This window comes from Suricata suricatta, chromosome 14, assembly GCF_006229205.1.
Source record: "Suricata suricatta isolate VVHF042 chromosome 14, meerkat_22Aug2017_6uvM2_HiC, whole genome shotgun sequence".
NCBI lineage: Eukaryota > Metazoa > Chordata > Mammalia > Carnivora > Herpestidae > Suricata > Suricata suricatta.
This window is the reverse complement of record NC_043713.1, coordinates 26,283,500-26,305,575: the sequence shown is the minus strand read 5'-3', so window position 1 is coordinate 26,305,575 and position 22,076 is coordinate 26,283,500. Positions and strand designations below refer to the sequence as shown.

Here is a 22,076-nt window from a genome sequence, read left to right as displayed (position 1 = left end):
TTAAAATGCCCCATGGTGAAAGGTTATACGAATCAAGGCACATCCATACAATGAAATATCATGCAATTAATAAATGTTGACAGTTTTTAATGACTAAGGAAAAAGCCAAGATACAAATTATACTGAGAATGAATAAAACTATGTAAAAACATGTACAAGTAGCAGAGACTGGCAAAAATATCAAAGTGCTTTTGTTCCCCTGGGTGATGTAATACAAGCAGTCATTTTTCTTTATAAGTCTTCTGTATTGCCTAAAATTTCCACAATGAGCATGTCTTACTGACATAAACAAAAATTACTGAATCAAGGATTAAAGAAGAATTGGCATTTTTATATAGCTTTGTTTGTTCTACTAGGAAGTGGAGTGTGGCTCCTAGTAACAAAAAGGGGGTTACAAACCAGTCATTCATAAGATTTAAAAAAATAAAAGCTGAGAAATTTTAAATTGTTTTTCCCAAGTTTCACCATGTTCATGTAGAGCTGCAGCAGAAAAGATGGTGAAGCAGGCTGGGCTGCAATCACTGGTCTTAATGACAATAAGCTCCACAGCATGTGGATCCAGGGCCACAAAACACATTGACCCAAGTTTACATGGCGCACTGCTCTGCATTTTTCAAAATGGAAAAAAAAAAAAAAAAAAAAAAAGGAAAACAAGTCTTTACTTAAAAAAGAAAAAAAAGTAAACAGTTAAGTGCTTTTGTACCAACTGGGGGCTAGAGAGAAAAAGCATATTTGAGACTTAAACTAATGCTTTGTAAAAATTAAATTTCCTGAAAGACAAAATGTCATAATGAATACTTGTTAGCAGAAGAAAACAAACTTGGTTACTAAGTGACAAATGTCCAGGACTGGTCTGAAGGCAGAATGCCTGTAAGGTCTAATCTCAAAGTCAAAATAGTCTCTCTTCTGACTACTACTCAAAGTCCGACAATTTAATCTTTCTTCAAACTCCTTAAGATTCTACCCTAGAGAAACTTGTTTTACACCAAGAGTTATATGGTTCAACGTACTTACACTACAACCCTCACCTAATCAGAATTATTTCATCCTATCTTTCCTGAAACACATTATAAAATAAATGCCACATAACCTGAATTTCATTTTATTTCACTCGGTTTTCTAATTATCCTATGACACATGCCAACTATTTTTACCTTCTGGGCAGAAATGGAAATAAAATCCTAAAGCGGCTCACCGAAGGGTCAGAGAGTTTGTGAATGTAAGCAGAGCTTAGCCGATTACAGTGTCAAGAATCACCAAAGCCAAGAAAAAGCCTGTAACGTTTCTATATATGAATAAAGATCAAAACTGTAGGTTGCCTCAGCGTCTGTAAGAGGAGATGAGAAGCCGCAGTTCTTTTCCTTAAGCAAGATACTCCACATAATCACTGGTTGGCTGACAGCGGACATCTAAGTAACAGCTAAGACACCTCTTCTCCAACTGTATTACATTTGGTTACACAGAAATCTGGGCAAGCAAAATAAACTGCTAAAAAGTCAGGGTCTCAGTAAATGTATTTGGTGACCATGCTAAAAAAAAAAAAAAAAAAAAAGAAAACAAACAAAAAAAGAAACTATAATGGCTTAATGATCATGCTGTTATCATAAAGCAAAAGCATAAAGTACTCACCTTCAAAGATACATACTAAAAGCCCAATTTTAAGATTATAAACTTAAAAATGTATTTTTAAAAACATTGGTCGCCTGTATAAATTAAAATTTTATATGTAATTTCAGTGTAAAGCACCAAAAAGGAACACTATAACTGTTCTCATAAAATAGTAAAAAGGAAACAGCACAACTATAAAAGCACAGACGTACTGGTTACAAGAACCAAGTAAATAAATGAACTTCTACAAATATTTCCATTTACCTTATAAAACTCTGTAAATGGCAGAGGGGGAGGCCGAGGATCTACAGGGTAGCAAAATGATAACAAATATACATCATTTGTTTATTAACAAATTGTACCACACAAATACGTTTTCTAGCTGATTACAGAGTGAACAGAAATTGCATCTGTTATTTCAAGCAGCAACAGAAAATTTTACCATGAAGAAATTCCCTGTCTGGACCAAAGGACTGTAATATGTACTGGAGTCTGAGGACTCAGAAGGTAAAAACGGCCACCACGGCAAGACCAGGGCAGGGAGACGCAGGCTTGTCTCCGCGCTTTAATGGGAAGCAGCTCTCCAAAAGGGGTAACACATTAAGGGAAGATGTAGTCAAAGGGAAGATGAGGTTAGAAAATCATATGAAATCAAATCTGTTTACAAAGAGAGCAGTGACCCTGAAAACTCGAGGAGGTGTTAACAAACAAACAAACAAAAAACAAGAACCAAAAAACAAACCCAAGCAGTGACACGTCAGCTTCCGGGAGTTACAGCAACCCTGCAGTAATGCGACGGTGTCCCTCGTCTACCTGACGCTGGGAGACTCTTCATCTGGGCACTTTGGTTTGAGAAATCAGTTAGATTACGTCATTTTTTAAAAAAGGGTTTTATTTTTAAAACAGATACAGTTAGGGAGAGAAAGCTAAACATGAAGTATTAATTCCTTGAGAACTCAAAAATTTAGGAAGCCAAATGAAACAAATGGAAATAGAAAATTTGGATAGAAATGTTTCTCTAAGGGTAAAACTCAATCTCCTAAGGGATTTAAAAACAAGCCCACTCTAAATGAGTGGTTTTCAAAGTGGGCTACAGGCCCACCTTCCCCAAACCTTCCTTACTCAAATTCAGACATTTCTAATTGTTTGTCCTTCGTGGTAACAGGAAAGATTGCCTTTTTTTAAAAAGTGAAAGGAAATCGGAGGCAGTCCCCATGCTTTGCTATTGTTTGTGTTTTCTTTAAGCTTGAAAATCATCACAGACACTGAAATTGTACTGGTAAGAAATAAGACAGGGGTCCTAAAACATATTTGCGTTCTTAGTGTTAGTAAAATCTGAAAAGTTTCAAAGATTTGGATATTATTCCATAAAATAAATGAGCAAAAGAAGTTCCTAGGAAGAGATTAAACTCTGTTATTTCTGTCTGCCCCAAATCTGGTCTTCTGCTGCCTCAAAGCTCTCAATATTTCTGGTCAGTATGAAAACTCTAGTGAACATTCTAGCCACATGTTACTCCAAAAACATTTCACTCAACATTCAATGGCTGCATAGAATTTCTTTTTTGAGAAGGCAAGCCCAATTTTATAGAAATCTCTAGAATGAGCATGTATAATTACCAAAAATAGCACGTTACATCAGGGCAGGATCTGCATAGTGTTCTTCAGCACTATCACTGAGAAAGAGTGCCAAATCCCAGAACTTTCCTCTGCAACAGCTAGCAAACAACATCAGAGTGTCAATGACAACCAGGGAAAAATACGTAACACAGGCCATTTTTCTTCGATGGCATCAGGAAGAAAAGAGTAACCCAAGCTCTGGCTACATAATCAATGAAATGGAACAAATCTCCGTGGAAGGGACTCATTCAGCAAACATGACTTCCTTCCATGTATTTTTCCTTCACATCAGGTTAAACAAAAGTTGCTGTCAGTTTAGAATCACTGATTATATCTTTTTAGAAAAAAGTTTACTTGAATATTTACATAATTTTATTGCTGTTTATTACAACAAAAAAATTTTTAACCAAGTGTACGCAGAATCCATCCAGTAACACATGAAACTGAAATCCATCTCAAGAAGATACAGTTATGGCCGAATGTATCTGATGCTCAGAGTACAGCATGAATAAGAAAAATCCTTGCATGTCATTTGTTTCTTGCTGTAGTCATCTGCGTTCATCTCAGAAAGCAAAAGAATCCACTTGACGTTTTCAATAAATATCAAAGTAACTGTTACCAAAAAAATAGCTTCCACGGACCAGAGATCCAAGAAGGAACAGTTTTGATGAATGATTCCTAGAATCGAGGGAGTCCTCCTTTAGTCCAATGAGATGATGTCAGGAATGTTACTTCCACTGCTGGTTATGACCCCTGTCTCACTCCTGCTGCTGGATGAACTAACATGAGTACTGCTCTCATGGGGGCTGGTGGTGGTGACAGACGTACTGCTTGCTGTTAAGGGTGAGGTGAGACTATCCAAAAACATAGGAGGACAGTACTGCTTGAAACAAACAATGATGCCGATGAGGAAGAGGCTACATTGGTTTTAAATAAGAGACTAGAAATTGTTAGATATGCATAAGTGATAGCCACATATTGAAATCCCAGCGGGATTTAGAATTTCTCAAAACTGTATCTTCAGATGGAAAAGTGGTATGAATTGAGCTATTTTACTGTTTAGTGAATGCAGCATATTTCTGATTCCCTCAAATCTTGCAGAATTTGTAGACCAAGTATATAGGTACAAGTACAAAATGTCAACCATAACTAGAATTATTTAATAGTAAATATCGGTCCCCCCCCATTATGACCCATACTTAACCTCAAAAAGAATTTGCTCACTAAATGCATATACACCACGTTTAAAATCACATGATAAAGGCTAAGAAATATTTATTTCTAATGGTATTGAGCAAAAATGCTAATCCAAAATTCAATAATGCTTTCAAAATTTAGTATCAATCAGACTCTTTAGGAAGAATTTTAAGACTGATCAACTCAACAGTACCACCTGAATCCTCTAGACATAGATGAAATGATACTTGTGTGATCAGGGGAGAGCATTCATTCTAAAATAGAGACCATACGGTAGCGAACTACCACAGGATGCTCAGAACAGAATTATCCCACATAATCACAGAATCTTGGAATAAATCTTCATGGAGATCTAATCTTCCTTTTGAAACTTGATACCCCCCCTTCAAGAATTCATATTTCAAGTTTCCTTACCATCTTGGTCACTGACTCTCAAATTCAAACCTGAATTCTTAATAGTCTAATACTGTCCAAGAGGAGTAGAGACACAAGAGCTAACAGCTTTATGTCACCACAAAAGTATTTTATGTGAGAAACAGCAGCACTGATTTTAGTAAAATAAGTGAGGACCAATTATATACAAGAGGAGGAGTCCTAAAAATTTGTCTTTAAACCAACTATTTGAAAAAAGATCAGTAAGAATATTTGATCAATGTTAACAATTCTATAAAGTATTCCAGCCTATCATTAGAGATACTAAGTTACTACACAATAATTTAAAACTGAAGGTTTTTCCACTACCTGATCTTCCAAAAAATTTTAAAATGGCAATGCCAGCCCCAGGCTTAAGCTGCCAATCAGGGGAAGAGCAACGACTAAAATCTAGGCTGCCTGACAAAATAGGAGCTTGTTGTTTAGAATGAATAACCGTCTTGGTTCATCAATAAAATAAATGTCACACACAAAGAGATCAAAGGGATATTGGTTAAGGAGGGAGAGCTGCTCAGGAGCTCTAAAGAGACTAGATTTCTAAGGCATTAACCTTCTTTAAAATCGAATCAATTCTAATTTCCTACTAAACAATCTGGAAAAAAGCCCAGAAACTTATGTTTTATTTCTACTTCCTCTCAGGCAGGTTTTGACTGCATAGTGGTAAACAGGTACTCTCTTCAAGTATAAGATGAACACTGGATACTACAGTCCTCCTACCAATAGGCCGTGTGAATTCTTGCCTCTAAGTGTGTAACTGTCATGTGTATCAGCACATATCTGTACAAAGATAACAGGGCCTACAGGGGTACTATGGACGTAAAGGAGGACAAATCTAAGGATTCTAAGGAAAACAGAAGGCACAACTTTACCCTTCTATTGGCTTATCAAATCAGTTAGCCTGACACTAAGCATGCCAAATAGCACTATGAAGTCAAAATCCTTTGGGTTCTAAGATCATTTTTTATAAGGATGATTCTCATAAGATTCAGTAATATATTTCAAGCCTGCAGAATCCATTTCCTAGAAAGATATACAGATACTTCTGCTATAGAATCTACTTAAGTAACAAAGTCAACTCAGAGTGAGAAGAAATTCCTCACTCCGCACATGTTACCCTGGGCCCAAATTCTCGGTGCTGTTTGCATGGTCAGATACAGAGTACGGACCCAGGAGGCTGGCACAGGACTCGTGGTTAGCAGCCTCTGCAGCCTACAAAGCAGCGGCCTGTGGGTCTTCCGCTGGCCCTCCCTACTCGCAACAATTCTCTCAAAGTCTCTCTCTGCTTCACTTTCCCCATCTGCTTTTTCCCATGCCTTTCCCTTCTCCCTCTGTTCTTTCTGCCTCTGATATATACGCCTGTCAGTCCATGTTTACTGCAAAGTCTTCCTGCTCAGACTCTGGGATCCTTGAGTTTCTTACTGCTGACAGAGAAAACCGGAATGATCAGTGTATAGGAACTTTAGGTTGGGGGCATTCCCAAAGTCTGTATCTGACAGCCTTTAAAAAACAAGGAAGAATCAAGCTAACGATTCAAGTCTGTTGAATCAGCTTCCACTAATTTCTACACACAGAATGAGGGCTTCACAGATGATCTCGGTGAAATTTTAACTTCCAGTCATCAGCACTGCTTCCCCTCACTTTAATCACCCAAATCCTTGTAAGAAATGCTGATTATAAAACTAAATAAAATATAATTAACTCAGTATTAAGTCAAATATCATCAATTTAAAAACAGCAACTTTAGTCCTCCAAATAAAATTGTGAAATATTTATATAGTAATTCCTTTCCATCAAGTTAAGTAACTGCAAGTTGACTGTCCTGATTTTATGCAACTGGTCATTTTTATTTTTAGTTAGTATGACATAATCAACAATCATATACAAATTAGTTGCTTAAATTCAGGATACATACCTGGGGATCAACTGGAATAAGGGAAAGAAAATCCAAACCTAAAACAAAAATGCTTTGTTAATAGTTGTCTCATATTTTGGAGACAAGAATTATTTCCCCAAATCATTTTGTATTTATCATGAATCATAGAACATTTGGGGTAAATGCTTACCATTCTGCCACAGAGAAATGCAATACCACAATCAGTGAGATTTAAATGCATAAAACCCCAAAATGAACATATTTCCTTCACAATACAAATGGAAAATCCACCTCCCAGAGACTTAAAGGGAGCAGTCCAAAAATGTCTACAGGAGGACTAGTCAAAACCAACTTTTCCCCTTCATCACTTAACAGAATAAGAAGCAATAAAATGATGAGAGAAGGATCTGGATTCAGACCATTAAAAAAAAAAAACATACTTAGGCTCTTAAAAGATACTTCACATTTATTTGTTTAGAAATACACCAACCACACTGAGCTTCAACTAAAGCAGCACTTCTTAAACAGAGATCTGTTCCAAGGGTTGCTCTCTGTCACTCTGTCCCCACATCAAGACTAGGACACAGTTCAACACTGCACAAAGCAAGCACCTGGTTAACTGTTGCTCGCTAACAAGCCAAATCTTAGTAAGGTTTACTGGGTTATAAGCTAATGCAGTTTTCTGAACCAAAGATCTGGGATTCTCCAATTATGCTTTAGAAACAGGAATGTGGAAAAGGTTGCCCAGTAATACCATTTTAAAGTATTAACATTGTAACAATAAATAATAAAAGTTTTCAGGTGTGCAAAGTCTAGCAATAAACTTCAAAGTCAGTTCCTCTACACCTCTCTAAATTTCAAAACATTAAAAAAATATCAGTGAGATAAGCCAATTTCTTGTTCAATTCTATGAATTTTTATATGCTAGCATTCAATGTCACCCCAAATATAACGATCATACAGAATACAAGTCTGATATTGGACTGTTAGTCAAAATAGAGAATATCTGTGGAAATATTTATTTAATAACCAATATGAATAATTTATAACTCTTTTAAAGTGTATTTATTCCCTTATAATCTCTAAGGATATGATAAAAATGCTTATCAAGTGATACAAGCTATAGCACCAACCATTTGAACAAAATCAATTTCTCAAGCTTTTTAAAAACTTACTATTTTTCACTCCATATGCCTGTCACTAGCTGTATGATACAATGGAGTTTGAGCCAAAACTGGACAAAGGTGATCACAGTGAACTTTTCCAGTGACTTTCCCATTAAACCGTTACTCACGAGATGACACAGCTCAATAAGCCAAGAGTTTCTCTTCATATTAATATTTTTCGGTAAATCCTACGCTTCTGCTAAAGAGTAACTCACAATCTGTCTAGCCATTATAGTACCTTTTGAATTTTATATAGTCAACATTTCTTATTATTGACTAAGTCACAAAGACAGTTTATTGGCATGTCTTTTAATTGACATTTTTTATTAATTTGGTTTTGCTTCAAATGGTGTAACATTTTTCTTTTTATAATAGCTTCTGCTTTTGATAGCTTAATTTTATATTTTCAATCACTTTTAATGTCTGTTCAATCACTCAGTCCATTCAAATAACTTAAACTTTTTTTTACAAAGCTAAAGTATTAATATCTCTTGCAATACTGTGTATTGAAGGCAATACTCAAAAATGCTCATTTTATAAATGTTTAACTATTCCCACTTCATAACCAATTTAAGTAATAGACAGGCCTGACATAATTTTCAAATGTCTGGGCAGCTCCAGCACCAGAGGCTGCCCGGCAAGGTGCAAAGATTCTTTACTTTTTCATTATTTCAATTCTCAGCTCTTTAGATGTACTCTAATTCTCTTTGATGATCATTTCATGTGTGTCAGTCAAGAAACACTGATGAGAGATTTCAGACACTTATTTGATCTGTATCTTTGACGCCTTACCCAAAAATAACTGAATATGGTGACTTATAGAATGCCATAATAAAACACCTAGAAATGTTTCTAAGTTTGATTAACGTGACTTTAGATGCCCTCTATACAAAATCCAACATTCTAATGAAATACTTCTCACTGAAACCATTTTTTCTCAAACAGCAACACTGAAGTTTGATATAGTGTTTCAGATGGTATTCCTTCTGACCAAAAGAAAAAAAAACAAAACTTGAAACTATTGCCCGTCTTGCATTTTACATTTTAAGTAATACTATTAAAACTCTTACATGAAGTTTCATGAATACAGATTAAAACATTACTGCCTGGTTTTAGAAGTTTAATAAAATGCTGTTTTCTTATTTCACCATAAGTTTCCATTGCAGTATGTGGTATTGATATATTTTTACACCCACCTAAGTATTTCATGGGTGAAAGTGCTCAATTATTTTTAACTAAAAAGCAGGCAGTGTTAAAAATTCTGGTGGTACATTCTAAATGTTTTATTCACACCAATAAAATTGTACTTTTTAGATTTTAAATGCTTCTTAATATGAAACTGACTCTATAGGTCTTATTAATAATACATTTTCCTCACTTGAGCCATGAACTTTAACAAAACAGGATTAAGTATAAATGTTTAGCACTTTCCAATTTAAATGATACAACTTTTGAGCACCATTCGCACCTGACAATATGGCACTAGCAATAATAAGGCAGTCATAGTTTTTCTTGAAATAATCAAGCTGTTTTCCATTCCATAAATACAAATTTTTTGTTTTATTTTGTAATTCATTGTAGCACAGTATCAGAAGATGTTCCAAGCTGCAGTTCATTATTAATATCATTTCTTCTCTGTTCTCCTGCAGATTCAGAAGATTCATGTTTATGATGTTTAAAAGGAATGTTAAGAAATGTATTAAAACTTTGTCATCTCTCCATTCTTGGTGTTCTATTTAATATTTTATTATAAATTATTAAATTTATAAATATCAAAATTCTGCACAGGACTAATTACATAAAAATTAAGCACAAAAATAAAACCAAAATAAGTGCTAACTACAAAAGAGCACATTAACAATAAAATAAAAACTGAACTATTTAGATGTAGTAATTACTACATAATTCATAAATGACGACAAAGTGGTAATTCTTCTGAAGTACAACAGACCCTATTCTGTTCAACTTATCAAATGGTAAGAAAGCAGGTCAACGTTCTAATAACCTTGTCACCATCCGAGTTCACACTCGCTAAGTATCAGCCCTGCGTATCAGTCTTAGTTCCTTAACACCAGCTAGAAATGTATTTTACAAAATACACAGTTTTCATAATTTATTGCTTCTTACCTCTGCACTTTTTATAGTCTCCCTTTATGCCCAAACTGTGAAATAATGTCAATTCTCCAAAATTAAAAATTCATCCAGATTCACATAATTTGAAAACAGAGCAAATGATCTGTAAATTGTGGCTGTTCTAGTCCTAGATGGCCAGGCTTGCTTTTGTAAACAAAAAGTTTTTTCAGGATTGTTATTTCAAGGTTTTCAGGAAAACGAATCTTTCTGGAATGCTTGTGTATAACACATACGAAGATGATACAAAGACGCTCTTCAACCTCTTTTAAAACTAGCCAAGGTTAAAGGAAATCTTGGCAGTTAGGAATTAAGTATCCCTGAGTTTCCATCTGTCTTATGGACCATGAAACTTCCTCGGTACCTTAGCAGCAAGCTTTGTACACAACAAATATTTTTTAATTGGTGACGGCTGGACTTCACAATGTTTTAAAATGCCAATTCCCCAGGTACTTATGGAGTAAACATAGTTAAGTAGGTTTTTTGTAATTTTTTGATAAATACTCCTATTAGTTTATTCTTCTCCGTTAAATTTTATTCACATAATCTGAATAAATTTCAAGTGGTAAGATTAAGCTGGGCCAGATACCACAGCTATCAACTGTTTCAGCAACACAAACTTTGCCCACCAGAATATATGCTGTGCTTAAATAAAGACCTCATTAAGAGGGATATGAAAAATAAACTGTAGGTCAAAATTAACTTTACAAATCTAGAAAAGAAAATTATTAACAGGAAGAGAGAACTGTATTCCACTAAAAAGGGCCCTTCAGAAAAGCAGTAAAGTCATGAATATAAGAGGCACTGGCTTCGGCTTGCTCAAATTTGACTGACAAAAAATGTCTACAAAAACGATGGTTATGGAGGGAAGAAAAGTAAGGGGGGGCGGTGAGGGAGTTCCAAATTTTGTAATATGGCCTTGGTTCTAAGGTTATTCAAGCAGCCTTGATTTTTCAGACAATATCCCTAAATATTAAGCAGTGCTCTAAGTAAAGAGCTGGTAGATGCTATTTTTAAAGAGCCAACAAACCCCACAGGATAAAGCCACTGATAACGTCAACCCCGTGGTACACCAGTGCGTTCTAAAGCTGTGACGGGCTACCAAGAAGATTATGAGAAAACTACCGAATCTGTGAAGCTTCCTTCTATGATAAAGACAGTGTCTCTGAGTACAAATTCCTCAAGAGGGAGGGTAAACCCTGTAAAATTTTCCCCCCATCCTATTATACTCCTATCATCAGGAATCTACAGATTGTTCTGTAGTTAAAATGACAGGAATTGAGTGTGATATATTCAAACATACACTACCTTTCTGTGAAGGCTTCAAATTCCCTTAGTATTTCTATTTAACACTACATTTGCTCCATGGATTAAGAGTAGAAATAAATAAAACTTGGTAACAAAATAAAACAACTCGTCACATACCTGGCAAATCTGATGACATGCTTGATATTGGCGTGTGGTGGAATGGTACTGAGTAGTCTGTTAATGAAGGCGGAATAGCAGCAGGATCAACCGAAGTCACACTGGGCACCCTTACAGAAGATGGCTGATACATGAGAACCCTGTTTTAAATAGCACGGGAAATTACAAACAATCTGGCTGTTAGTTCACAGGAGAGAAGGGCTGCACCACGGGGCTTTCTCAGTCGTAAGCGCACTACGTTTCAACACAACTACGTGGCGGCTACTCACTACACAGTATTCCACTCTACTCTCCTCTTTCATAACAGTCTTCATTTTAACATGAATGCTGGCACTCAACAGCAGCTGTGACATAAGAGCAAGCTGGCATTAAAACATAGTGTACAGTGCTGGAGGAATACATAAAACTTTCATCCACAAATAGAAGTGTACTTTTACATATGCTTTTATTAATGTATGTGTGACATCGATGTGGATATTAGTAATTACATCTATAAAGAAACTTAGAGGGGCACCTCACAGGTCGCAAGATCATGCCCCATGTATCAGGCCCTGCGCTCACAGTGTGGAGCCTGCTTGGGATCCTCTGTCTCTCCCTCTCTCTGCCCCTCCCCTGCTTTCACTCACTTACTCTGTCTTGCTCTCAAAATAAACTTAAAAAAAAAAAGAAAAGAAAAGGGAGGGAAGGAAGGAAGGAGAGAGAGAAAGGAAAAAAAGAAAAGAAAAGAAAAAGGAAGGAAGGAAAGAAAGGAAGGCTGCCTAAGATTGGATTTAAATCATGGCACCTTTATAAGTGAAGCTATTTAAGATATATAGTTCAACTAGAATTTCTTCCATTCTAACTTGAACTGTGTTAATTACTAGCAATCTTATCTGAGAATCACCCGAGGCAAGATCACCAATCCTAAAGCCAGCCACCCTGACAATAGGCAGCAATCAGAAATTAGAATAAGATGATTCCTCAAGATTTAAGATAAAATATCCAGAAATAAAAATGTTAAGTTACTATGATACCATCTACTCTAAGAGGGTTTATAGACTTTGAAATTAATTACTAAGAATACAAACTAAATATACTTTAAAAAATACACAATTGGTTTTATATATATAAACACACACACACACCATATACATATACACATACATACATATATAAATAATTACAGCTTTATAATTTTAAGAAGCAGTTTAGTTAATCATATTTTTTAATATTCCGGAATAAAGAGATGATTTTTCATTTTTTAATATTCCGGAATAAGATGATTTTTCATTTTTTAATATTCCGGAATAAAGAGATGATCTTCTATTTAACTTTCATTTTCTCTTAGCCCAGGTTAAACAATTAGAACCTTACAAGAAACCGGAAGCAATGTGATGGGCCCTATGGCTGATGGTGGCCATCCCTTTTGGCCATCATCTGGGTGAGGCTGCAGTGGTAGCAGCTGCTGTCTGAGCTTCCTGATGCCACCCAAGGACGACAAGAAGAAAACAGATGCAAGAAAATCAGATAAGACAGGCAAAGACCCACTGGACAAATCTGGGGAAAGACCAAAAAGGAATAGTCCAAAGGCAAAGTTTGGGATCCAAGATCAATAACCTGGTCTGGTTTGACAAAGCCATATATGACAAATTCTATAAGAAGTTCCCATCTCTAACCCCAGCTGCCGTCTCTAAGAAATTGAAGATTTGTAATTCCCTGGCCAGGGCAGCCCCCTTCAGGAGCTCCTTGGTAAAGGACTCATTAAACTTTTCAAAACACAGAGTTCAAGTGATTTACACCAGAAACACCAAGGATGGAGATGCCCCACTGCTAGTAAAGAGGCATAAACACATTCCACCAGCTGTACATTTTGAAAAATACAACTTCGTTAACTCAAGTAAAAGAGGAGGGGACATTAAAGTTAGCATCCCAAAGCACCACCAGTGAATTATTTACTGTAAATTTCATGAGAGGCACAGAATTACGTAGCTGGAAGGAACTGTTAAAAAATGAAGACAGTGATGCCAACAGAATCTTAGGACCATGGTCACAAAGCTAGACCAAGAGGAGAGCGAGGACCTCTAGGCGTCCTTTCCCTTGGCAGGAATTCTTCTGGTCACTGCTCAGGTTATTAAATAAAAGCAGTAAGAATTGATGACATGGTTGCATGTCACTTTTCATACTCTAAACAACTGACAAAGTATTTCCTGACCTCAATTTAAAACTCAAATCATTTAAATAATCACAACCTGTTTAGACATTGGAGTCATTCTAAAACTAGTTTGCATGATGACACGAGGATCTTGTCCAGCTCTTACCCTATACTATCTGTCAAAAATATGGGTGTCACTGCAAATGTGGAAAAGGAAGTCATCCTCAGAGTACACATATGGATATGTTGGCAACTATGTTATTCTCAGAATAATGAATAAATAATATAGGTCAGAGTTCAGAAGTCTTCAAAATGAATCCACAGTAAACATAGTATGCTTGAGACAATTAACAGAAGCCTGGTATTTCAAACACATTTTCCAGAGGCAGATGAAGATGGAAGTCATCATCCCAACAGCAATCTGCCTAGCTTAGAATCAGAAGGCTTCTTGGTCTCCAATGGTACCTAGAGGCCTAAATCCACAAGCAGGAGGTGAGCAATACTAAAAAAGGCAGATTCTGTGGAGGGGTAAAGAATGAACTGGGGATGAGATCAAATAAGTTATGCTGTATTAAAACAGATCTTTTCCTAGAGATTTGAAAACACTGGTCCTCGACAAGAATAAAGTACAACAGGTCATCACCAAAAGCATTTTCAAGTTATACGTGATCCTACCTCCAACACGAGAATACGTATCTAAAATCGGGGGAGGAGGTATAGAGAGTAAGAAGGAGAAAGACTGGTATGTTCATGCTGAGGAAGGAATTTAAAAAGTGGCTCTGATTATTCTATCTCACAGTATTAATATCTTAATCACATTTTTTCATGTAAGAGATCAGCTTTTGAAGACACACACACACACACAACACACACATGTGCATGTCTGCGCCGGTCTTCCTCCTGCTCCCCTTCTCTCTTTTATACCCCCTACCTGAAAGTGTCTCTTGTCTTGATCCTGAACAGCCTCCTGAACTTCAATCAGATTTATAGGAGACAACAAAACTCCCTTTCAAAGTCCCCGGCCCCATTATTTACACCCGTAGCATCAAGTCAGGGTCCCAACCCGCTGTTATCACAGTAACAGCTAATCACTGCATAGGTTCTGCTCTCATAACATGAAACTTTAAATCGTTAAGCAACTACTCCTTGTTTCTCCAATACAAAATGGTGACTCCACAACGTGTAAAAATGTCAAAATCCAATGAGGGTACAAATTATTAGATCAACATCTAAAACCTCAGCTAACATCTGAAAAACTAATGTAGATTAATTTCTATTACCTGAACTTTGCAACCATTAACACAAATTTTTATAGAATGGGTAAATTAGTCATTCGTTACCATTATCAATTTATGCACTGGTAGCAGTTTATGGTTTTAATCAGAATATTCATAAAGACAACATTCAGAAAGATAAAGGATTCTAACATCTATGCAAAAAATAGATGCATTTATAAATATGGAATAACAGGGACCAGACCACTGAGAAATGTAAATGGCTATATCTGATGGAACTGTGGGTATAAAAATGTGATGCTATGAAGTAAGAAAAATTTAAAGTCTGTAACATGCTAATGGCTCCTCATGGTACTGGCCAATATAATGTATACATTAGGCCTGTGTGTGTGTATATACATTTGAAATTTTTGTAGCTTTACCTGTAACATCACAGAACAAAGATATACAGCTAGGACACTGATGGACAGCAAATATTAGTATTCTAGAATGCGTATTGGATCATTGAATTCATCATAGCCGGCCCATATTTAGATGTCTGAAAATGAGTTAACAGTTCAGGAACTTGAGGGGTGCCTGGGTGGCTCAGTTGGTTAAGTGTTTGGCTTCGGCTCAGGTCATGAACTCATGGTTCGTGGGTTCGAGCCCCGCATCAGGCTCTGTGCTGACTGACGGCTAGCTCAGAGCCTGGAGCCTGCTTCAGATGCTGTATCTCCCTCTCTCTCTCTGACCCTCCCCTGCTCATACTGTCTCTCTCTTTTTTTAATAAAAAATTAAAAAAACAAAGAACAGTTCAGTAACTTGCATATTTATCTATAAACCTGAAATTCTCTGTATGTTCCCACTTTATCATACAAACACAAAAAAGACTCAATTTTGCTACCAATTCCTAATGAGTCTTAATCCACAGAAATAGGTATTTATCTCTATTCTTGTCTATTTCTGTCTTTAGAATGCCTTATTAATAACAAAGCAATCATTCAATGGTTCAGGGAATGGGGTAGGGATATGATATTTAAAATTCTTTCAATGCAGAAAAATATCAGAGGTTTCTCTCAAAGTCTTAGATTAAGGTGTCAGTCTCTTCTGATTGGTGCTGTAAGACTGCATTTAAGGACTACAGTAGGTATGTAAGAAGAGAGGCTAAAAGGATTACCATCAAAATGTTAATAGAGGTTATGTCTAGGTGAAATGCAGTCTACTTCTTGATGCACTGTAAAATTGTTTTTGAGAGTAATTTTTACTAAAACAATACCTCTTAAAATTTAACTGCTCACATGATCTCTGGAATGTAACTGAATACAACATTTCCTGATTTCTTATTCTCTATTCTTTCTCATCTGCTTACTATAACTGACCAAGAAGTCCTATGATAAACTTCTACTGCAATGGAAAAAATGAAAATTTTGGATGCTGAGCCACAAGACAGATTATGAAAAGAATGACCAAAAACAAAACCAGAAAAGCATTAAGACCTGGAAGGAAAGGATTACAGAAGTGACATAACCAAAGCATAAGTCTGGATCCATGACACCCTCAAGGGCAGGTGGCATCCACTCTACCTCAACAGAGAAAATGTGATTTTAGTATACAACATTAACTTTCCTAGTGTTCAGCTCCAATGGAGAGTCTTTCCATGTATCTTTTCCTCCATGGGACTTAGATCTCCCAAATGTTATAACAAAGAATAAACTTAATCCTCTTAATCAATGATTCCCTTTTAAGAATTACAAGATATTCACACATTCACATATTCTCTTGTCCTGGCTTCATATCTTGTCCTGGCTTCATATCATTCACATATTCTCTTGTCCCAGCTTCAGTCCCTAGACCCATCCCCCCAACATGCTACAAATGTGCTCGATTTACCAGCCCGTTCTCATCTTCTGATGATCAACACTGACTAAGATGATATGAAGTGAAAATCATTTAGACTTAAAAAAAGTAAAACTAGCATGGGTATATATCCTGGACACTATGCTTCTTTCATTAGTGTAGCCCAAGAATAAGTCAGTTTCAGAGTGGTAAACCCTTCAAACCACTGTAAATTTTAACGTTTCAAAGAGTTACTATCAGAAATAGCTATTAATGAACTAAATACCTTTCCAGAATCCATTAAGATGACTATATAGTCATCCTTATGACAAGTCCCATTTTACCAATGTATTTCCTAATAATAAAGCATTCCTGAATGTACACTACTTTGTCCTAAGGATGGATACTAGAATACACAATTAAATGATTTCCTCATATTGAACTCAGAACACACACTGATTTTTCTAATGTGAGCCAGATTCATTCTGTATGGTTATTAATGTATAAATCTCATTTGGGTACTAGGAATTGTGTTGATTTTATGGAATGAGCTGGGTAGCTGCAACTCATAGACTTTTTAAAGCGAAGTACACAGTATAAGTCCATTTATATAAAATGTCTAGAACAGGCAAATTCAAACAGATGGAAAGAAGATCAAAAGTTGCCTAGTTTGGCGGTATGAATGGGGATTAACTGCAAATGAACACGAGATAAGTTTACTAGAGAAGTTTACTAGGTGTTGGAAATGTTCTACAACTGAATTATGATGATGACTGGACAACTCTGAATTACTAGAATCAATGAACTGGGCAACTTAACAATTAGGATGAGAAATTTTTAGGGTACATAAATAATGACCCAGTGAAGCCATTAGAAAAAATAAGTGCACTGAGAGGGCCAAAGGACAAGACTGGCGCACCCAAACCTGAAACAAGATGTTCAAGGAATGTCAAGGAAACCCTCTGCTACTTCCTCGCAGGTTCCAAAAATTTAAGAAGCACCTAAATTCAGACCTGTCACTAAGTAGGACAGTACCAGCTTCTACCAGATGAATCATAAAAACTACATGCTAGAATGCAGTTACTTGCTCATAGTTTGCCCTGGAGAGGATGAAAAGGGAAGGTAATCAATTTAACGCTTTCATTATCTTATTGAAATCTGAAAATAATTTTATGAGGTAGGCATTACTTAACCCCATTTTACAGAACAGAAAAAAAGAGGCTCAAACAAGTATTTCATCCGAGATCACAGAACGAGTAAGCAACGGTGTCAAAATTGGAATCCACACTTGTCAGATTCCCAATTCCACACTCCATTTTACACCAGGCTTCCTCATGTTGGTCTGTGATGCCAAATTTACTTACAAATAAGTTCAAGAAAATGACAAAAAGGATCAAATATGAAATAATTAGACATGAGAAGACTTGAACTCTCACTTCCCAACAATGTAAGTAATTTCATCAAAATTTTCTTTCCTTTAAACAATGTGCTCTCTTGAAAAGATTTCAACTGAACAAAGGCAAATTAAAATAGCCTTTTATGGTTATGCAACTCTCAAAGAGACATTTACAAACCTATACCAAGAACAATTACTTCCAAGTGTAATAAACAATAGTGAACTATAAATTAACAAACCCTTTGGTTGGGCTGCTTTGTGTTTCTGACATAAAGATGCATTTCCTTTTGGCAGGAGGGTCTTCGTCTTCATCAGAAGAGCTTTCTATTGTTAGGTCAATAACATCCACTTTCTTCTTGCTTGTCTCATTGGCTACAGTCACTGAACAAGGCTTACTGAGGACACTTGAACCTTACGTAGGGAAGAGAAGGGAAAGAAAAAAAAAATCAGAGGTGCAATACACGTCCCGGAGAATGTACGCCCAGTAAAAAGCCACATGATCTGCCTGATGGATGGAGACTAACTCCTTAACTCTGGTCATCTGTCTGTAAAATGACTGCTTACCTGGGAGACAGGGTGAGCTCTATGTCCTGCCAGAGAGTCAAAGCCTCCTTCGGACAGCATGCTCTTAGCTATCTCCCCGGTACTGCCAAAAACCCTGCTCAGCTCCCACTGCTCATGCTGCCTCCCAAGGCAAACAATCATTTTATAGACAGCCTGGGGTTGGGGCCTAATCTCCAGCCACAGATAAGAGTATGTGGCTTTACCAGCTGTTGTTCTCACGCGTGTGGCAGTGCTGAGTCAGAACCAGGCACTACCATTACAGCAAAGCGGTACCCATGTCAACAAATGTGTAAGCCCCTCACTGTAAGTCAGAAATAGATAAAAATTTTCACCTGGATGAACTGAAAAAACTCTACACTTCTCATTTAAGCAATTCAGACCTTTTTTTTAAATAATTTTTTTTAAATTTTTTATTTATTTTTGATACAGAGAGAGACAGAGCATGAGAGGGGGAGGGGCAGAGAGAGAAGGAGACACAGAACCGAAAGCAGGCTCCAGGCTCTGAGCTAGCTGTCAGCACAGAGCCTGACGTGGGGCTCGAACCCACAACCATGAGATCTGACCTGAGCCGAAGTCGGAGGCTTAACTGACTGAGCCACCCAGGCGCGCCTATTCAGACGGTTAAAGCTTTTCTTATCAACTACTGACTAATCACTTAGGCTCTCCTTTCTGCCCACATATGTCAATTCACCATTTCATAGAAATTACATTATGCTCTATAATCGTTTAATAGAAAACACTGGCTGATAATGGAAAGGCAGCAGCAACTAATCAACTAAATCACTATTCTTCTCAAAGATGAGGGAAACCTCAATCATTCTACCTATAGGTTCAGTAATAATCACAGGAGAATGATTTTTTTTGTTCAAGTAGGCTCCGTGCCCAATGTGGTGTCTGAACTCATGATCCTGATACCAAGAGTCGCATGTTTTACCAACTGAGAGAGCCAGGTGCCCCAAAAGATGACTAATATTGACTTAAATCTTTTACTTTTTACTCTGAATACCCACTATTCATTATATTGTTAGAATGTCAAATATAATCAACACAAAACTCAAATGCAGTGAGTGGACAATGATTAAAAAAAAAAACAAACAACTTTAAGTTCACCTATGGGTTCAATTACTATACTGTCCCTTAGTTTCCCCACTCAGCGTGGGCGGATATAGAGAGTTGAAGGCTGAGTATACCTCCTCGGTAAGGAAGGCAACAGTCAAATTCCTTCCCACAAAGAAACAAACAATCTGTTCACTTTTATAGCAACTAACCTGCGAGCACCCACTTCCACCTTCCATTGATCGATTATGTGGCCTAAGGACACTCTAAACTTGGGTTCCCCCCAGAAGTTACAAAAAATTCTGAAAAACTGTCCAAAAAATGTGATTTGTAACCTTTCATTTTGTAACAAACACATTAAAATGACTTGGGTTCATTGTTTTCATTTACTTTATAAATGAAAAATATACTACGAAAAAGCTAATTATAAGATGATATACACTTTACCACATTGCTTAAGCAAAGAGTAAAAATCCGTTGGGAAAAATTACATATGTAACAGATGATCAAAAGACACAGTTCACGAACTAAGCTCCAAATACAGTTCTAGGGGCCAAAGTTAACGATAAAGACAATGGTGCAGGGGTCTCACTGCTTTGCTCTCTGTGGCCATCCTGCACATACTTTCTATTTTTGTACACGGCTGGCTGGACACTTTCATAGCTTCTTTCTTCGGTCTCATCGGACACCAAGTGCCATCTTCTTGGAATTTAATCTCATCCACATCAGAACAGTCATTGAGAATTTCCATAAAAAGCCTACAGACCAATTAAGAAGAGCATAAATGTAATCAGTGGCTTCGTTCGATGGTGAGCTAAGTAACATACTGCCTTAGAGACAGCAATAATGCTATAGGACTTCTGTGTTTGTTTTGGTTGTTTCAATACTTCACACTTCACAACAGCTGTTATATACCTCCCTTCCTCTCCCAGGTTTCAGATCTTTAAGGGGTTTTACAGAGTATCATCTAAGAATTCAGTGACTACCTCAAACCCCTGGGACCTCCTAGCTGGGATCAGTAGTAAAGAGCAGCCCCCAGCACAACATATAAAACAAACATAAGCAAATATAAAGGTTAGTATACAAAAAATAATTTATTAGTATCAGAAAAAAAATATAATAAGGGTGGGGAAAGGAGGCTCAGGGACATTAAAAGGTCTCAATAAATTTAAAAGAACTCAGCATACAAATTATGTTCTATGACCATAATGAAATCTGAATCATCTTTAGAAAAATATGTGAAATGCCAAAATATTTGGAAAGTAAACGAAACCACCAAAGAGACAAAAAACATAAAAACATAAATTAGAAAGTGTTTTGAATGAATATGAAAATATAATAAAAAATTGTGGAATGTAATTAAAGCAGTACTTGAAGGAAAATTTATAGCATTAATCCTCTTATACTAGAAATGGACTCAAATCAAACCTCAGCTTCTACCTAAATGAAACTAGAGATCAAATTAAAATGGAAGTACACATGAAAACGAAAATAACAAAGAAGAAAAACATGAAATAGAAAAACAGGAAAATCGATGAAAAGAAAAAGCTGACATCTTTTAATAAAACTGACAACCTTCTGGTCAGACTGAAGCATACTCAAAAAGAAATAGATCACCTGAGGAACCCCACATATATTAAAGAAATTGAATTTGTAGTTAGAAACTTTACCACAAAGAAAACCCCAGTCACACCCATCTTTACTAGGCAATACTACCAAATATTGGGGGAGACAAAATACCACTACTTCCCAAATCATTTGTATGAGGCCAGCATTGCTGCAGTATTAAAACCAGACAAAGACATTACAAGAGAGGAATAGACAAATACCCTTCATGAATTTAGCAAAACAAAGCCAACTATAAAAAGGCTAACACGATGCTAGACTAGGAGTTACATGAGGCTGTAATGAATCTTTACACAGCTAACACTGGGATATACTTACCCATCTAAAATTAGACTTTCATAGGCAGCCTTTTTGTCACACACAGGACATATCCAGGTGGGCTTCTTCTCATTCATTTGCAGATAAAGGGCAGCGTCAAAACACTGCAGGTGTGTACAAGTCACTGCACGGCATGGGATCGTCAGCCTCATCTTCCCTAACTACAGGAAGGGAAGACAACAAACAAGAAACCTTCAGAATGGAGAACAAAGTCTCAAAGGCAAGAGTCGGTCATAAAAGTTTGAAAACATCTCACAAGAAGATCAAAATGAAAAAGAAATTCAAACCAGAATTTATTTCCAATAAAGATCGCTACAGATGTTATTTATGTTCACTCACTGTCCTATGACTTTTTTTTTCCATAATATTTTATTGTCAAATTGTTTTCCATATAACACCCAGTGCTCTACCCCTCAAGTGCCCTCCACCATCACCACCACCTGTCTTCCCCCCTCCCCCCTCCCCCCCAACCCTCAGTTCATTCTCA

At 36.6% G+C, this 22,076-nt stretch overlaps 1 protein-coding gene and 1 pseudogene across 9 annotated transcripts in view; one reads left to right on the top strand and one right to left on the bottom strand.

The window, feature by feature from the left end:
* The window catches only part of PIAS2 (protein inhibitor of activated STAT 2), a 107,525-nt gene that overhangs the window by 28,388 nt on the left and 57,061 nt on the right, over positions 1 to 22,076 (bottom strand). For 2 of the 9 annotated variants that reach the window (XM_029921326.1, XM_029921327.1), the window contains exons 9-14: positions 21,590 to 21,750; positions 20,270 to 20,403; positions 18,265 to 18,436; positions 11,449 to 11,588; positions 6,767 to 6,804; positions 1,940 to 4,108 (exon numbers count right to left, since the gene is read on the bottom strand). In XM_029921326.1, coding sequence (XP_029777186.1) covers positions 3,926 to 4,108; positions 6,767 to 6,804; positions 11,449 to 11,588; positions 18,265 to 18,436; positions 20,270 to 20,403; positions 21,590 to 21,750 — 828 coding nt within the window. In that variant the 3' untranslated portion in view covers positions 1,940 to 3,925. Of the gene's footprint in view, positions 1 to 1,872; positions 4,143 to 6,766; positions 6,805 to 7,173; positions 9,537 to 11,448; positions 11,589 to 18,264; positions 18,437 to 20,269; positions 20,404 to 21,589; positions 21,751 to 22,076 lie in introns of those variants that run through there. The other 7 variants (XM_029921332.1, XM_029921331.1, XR_003902345.1 and 4 more) reach the window with 6 other exon arrangements.
* Positions 12,909 to 13,374, top strand: LOC115278289 (annotated as a pseudogene).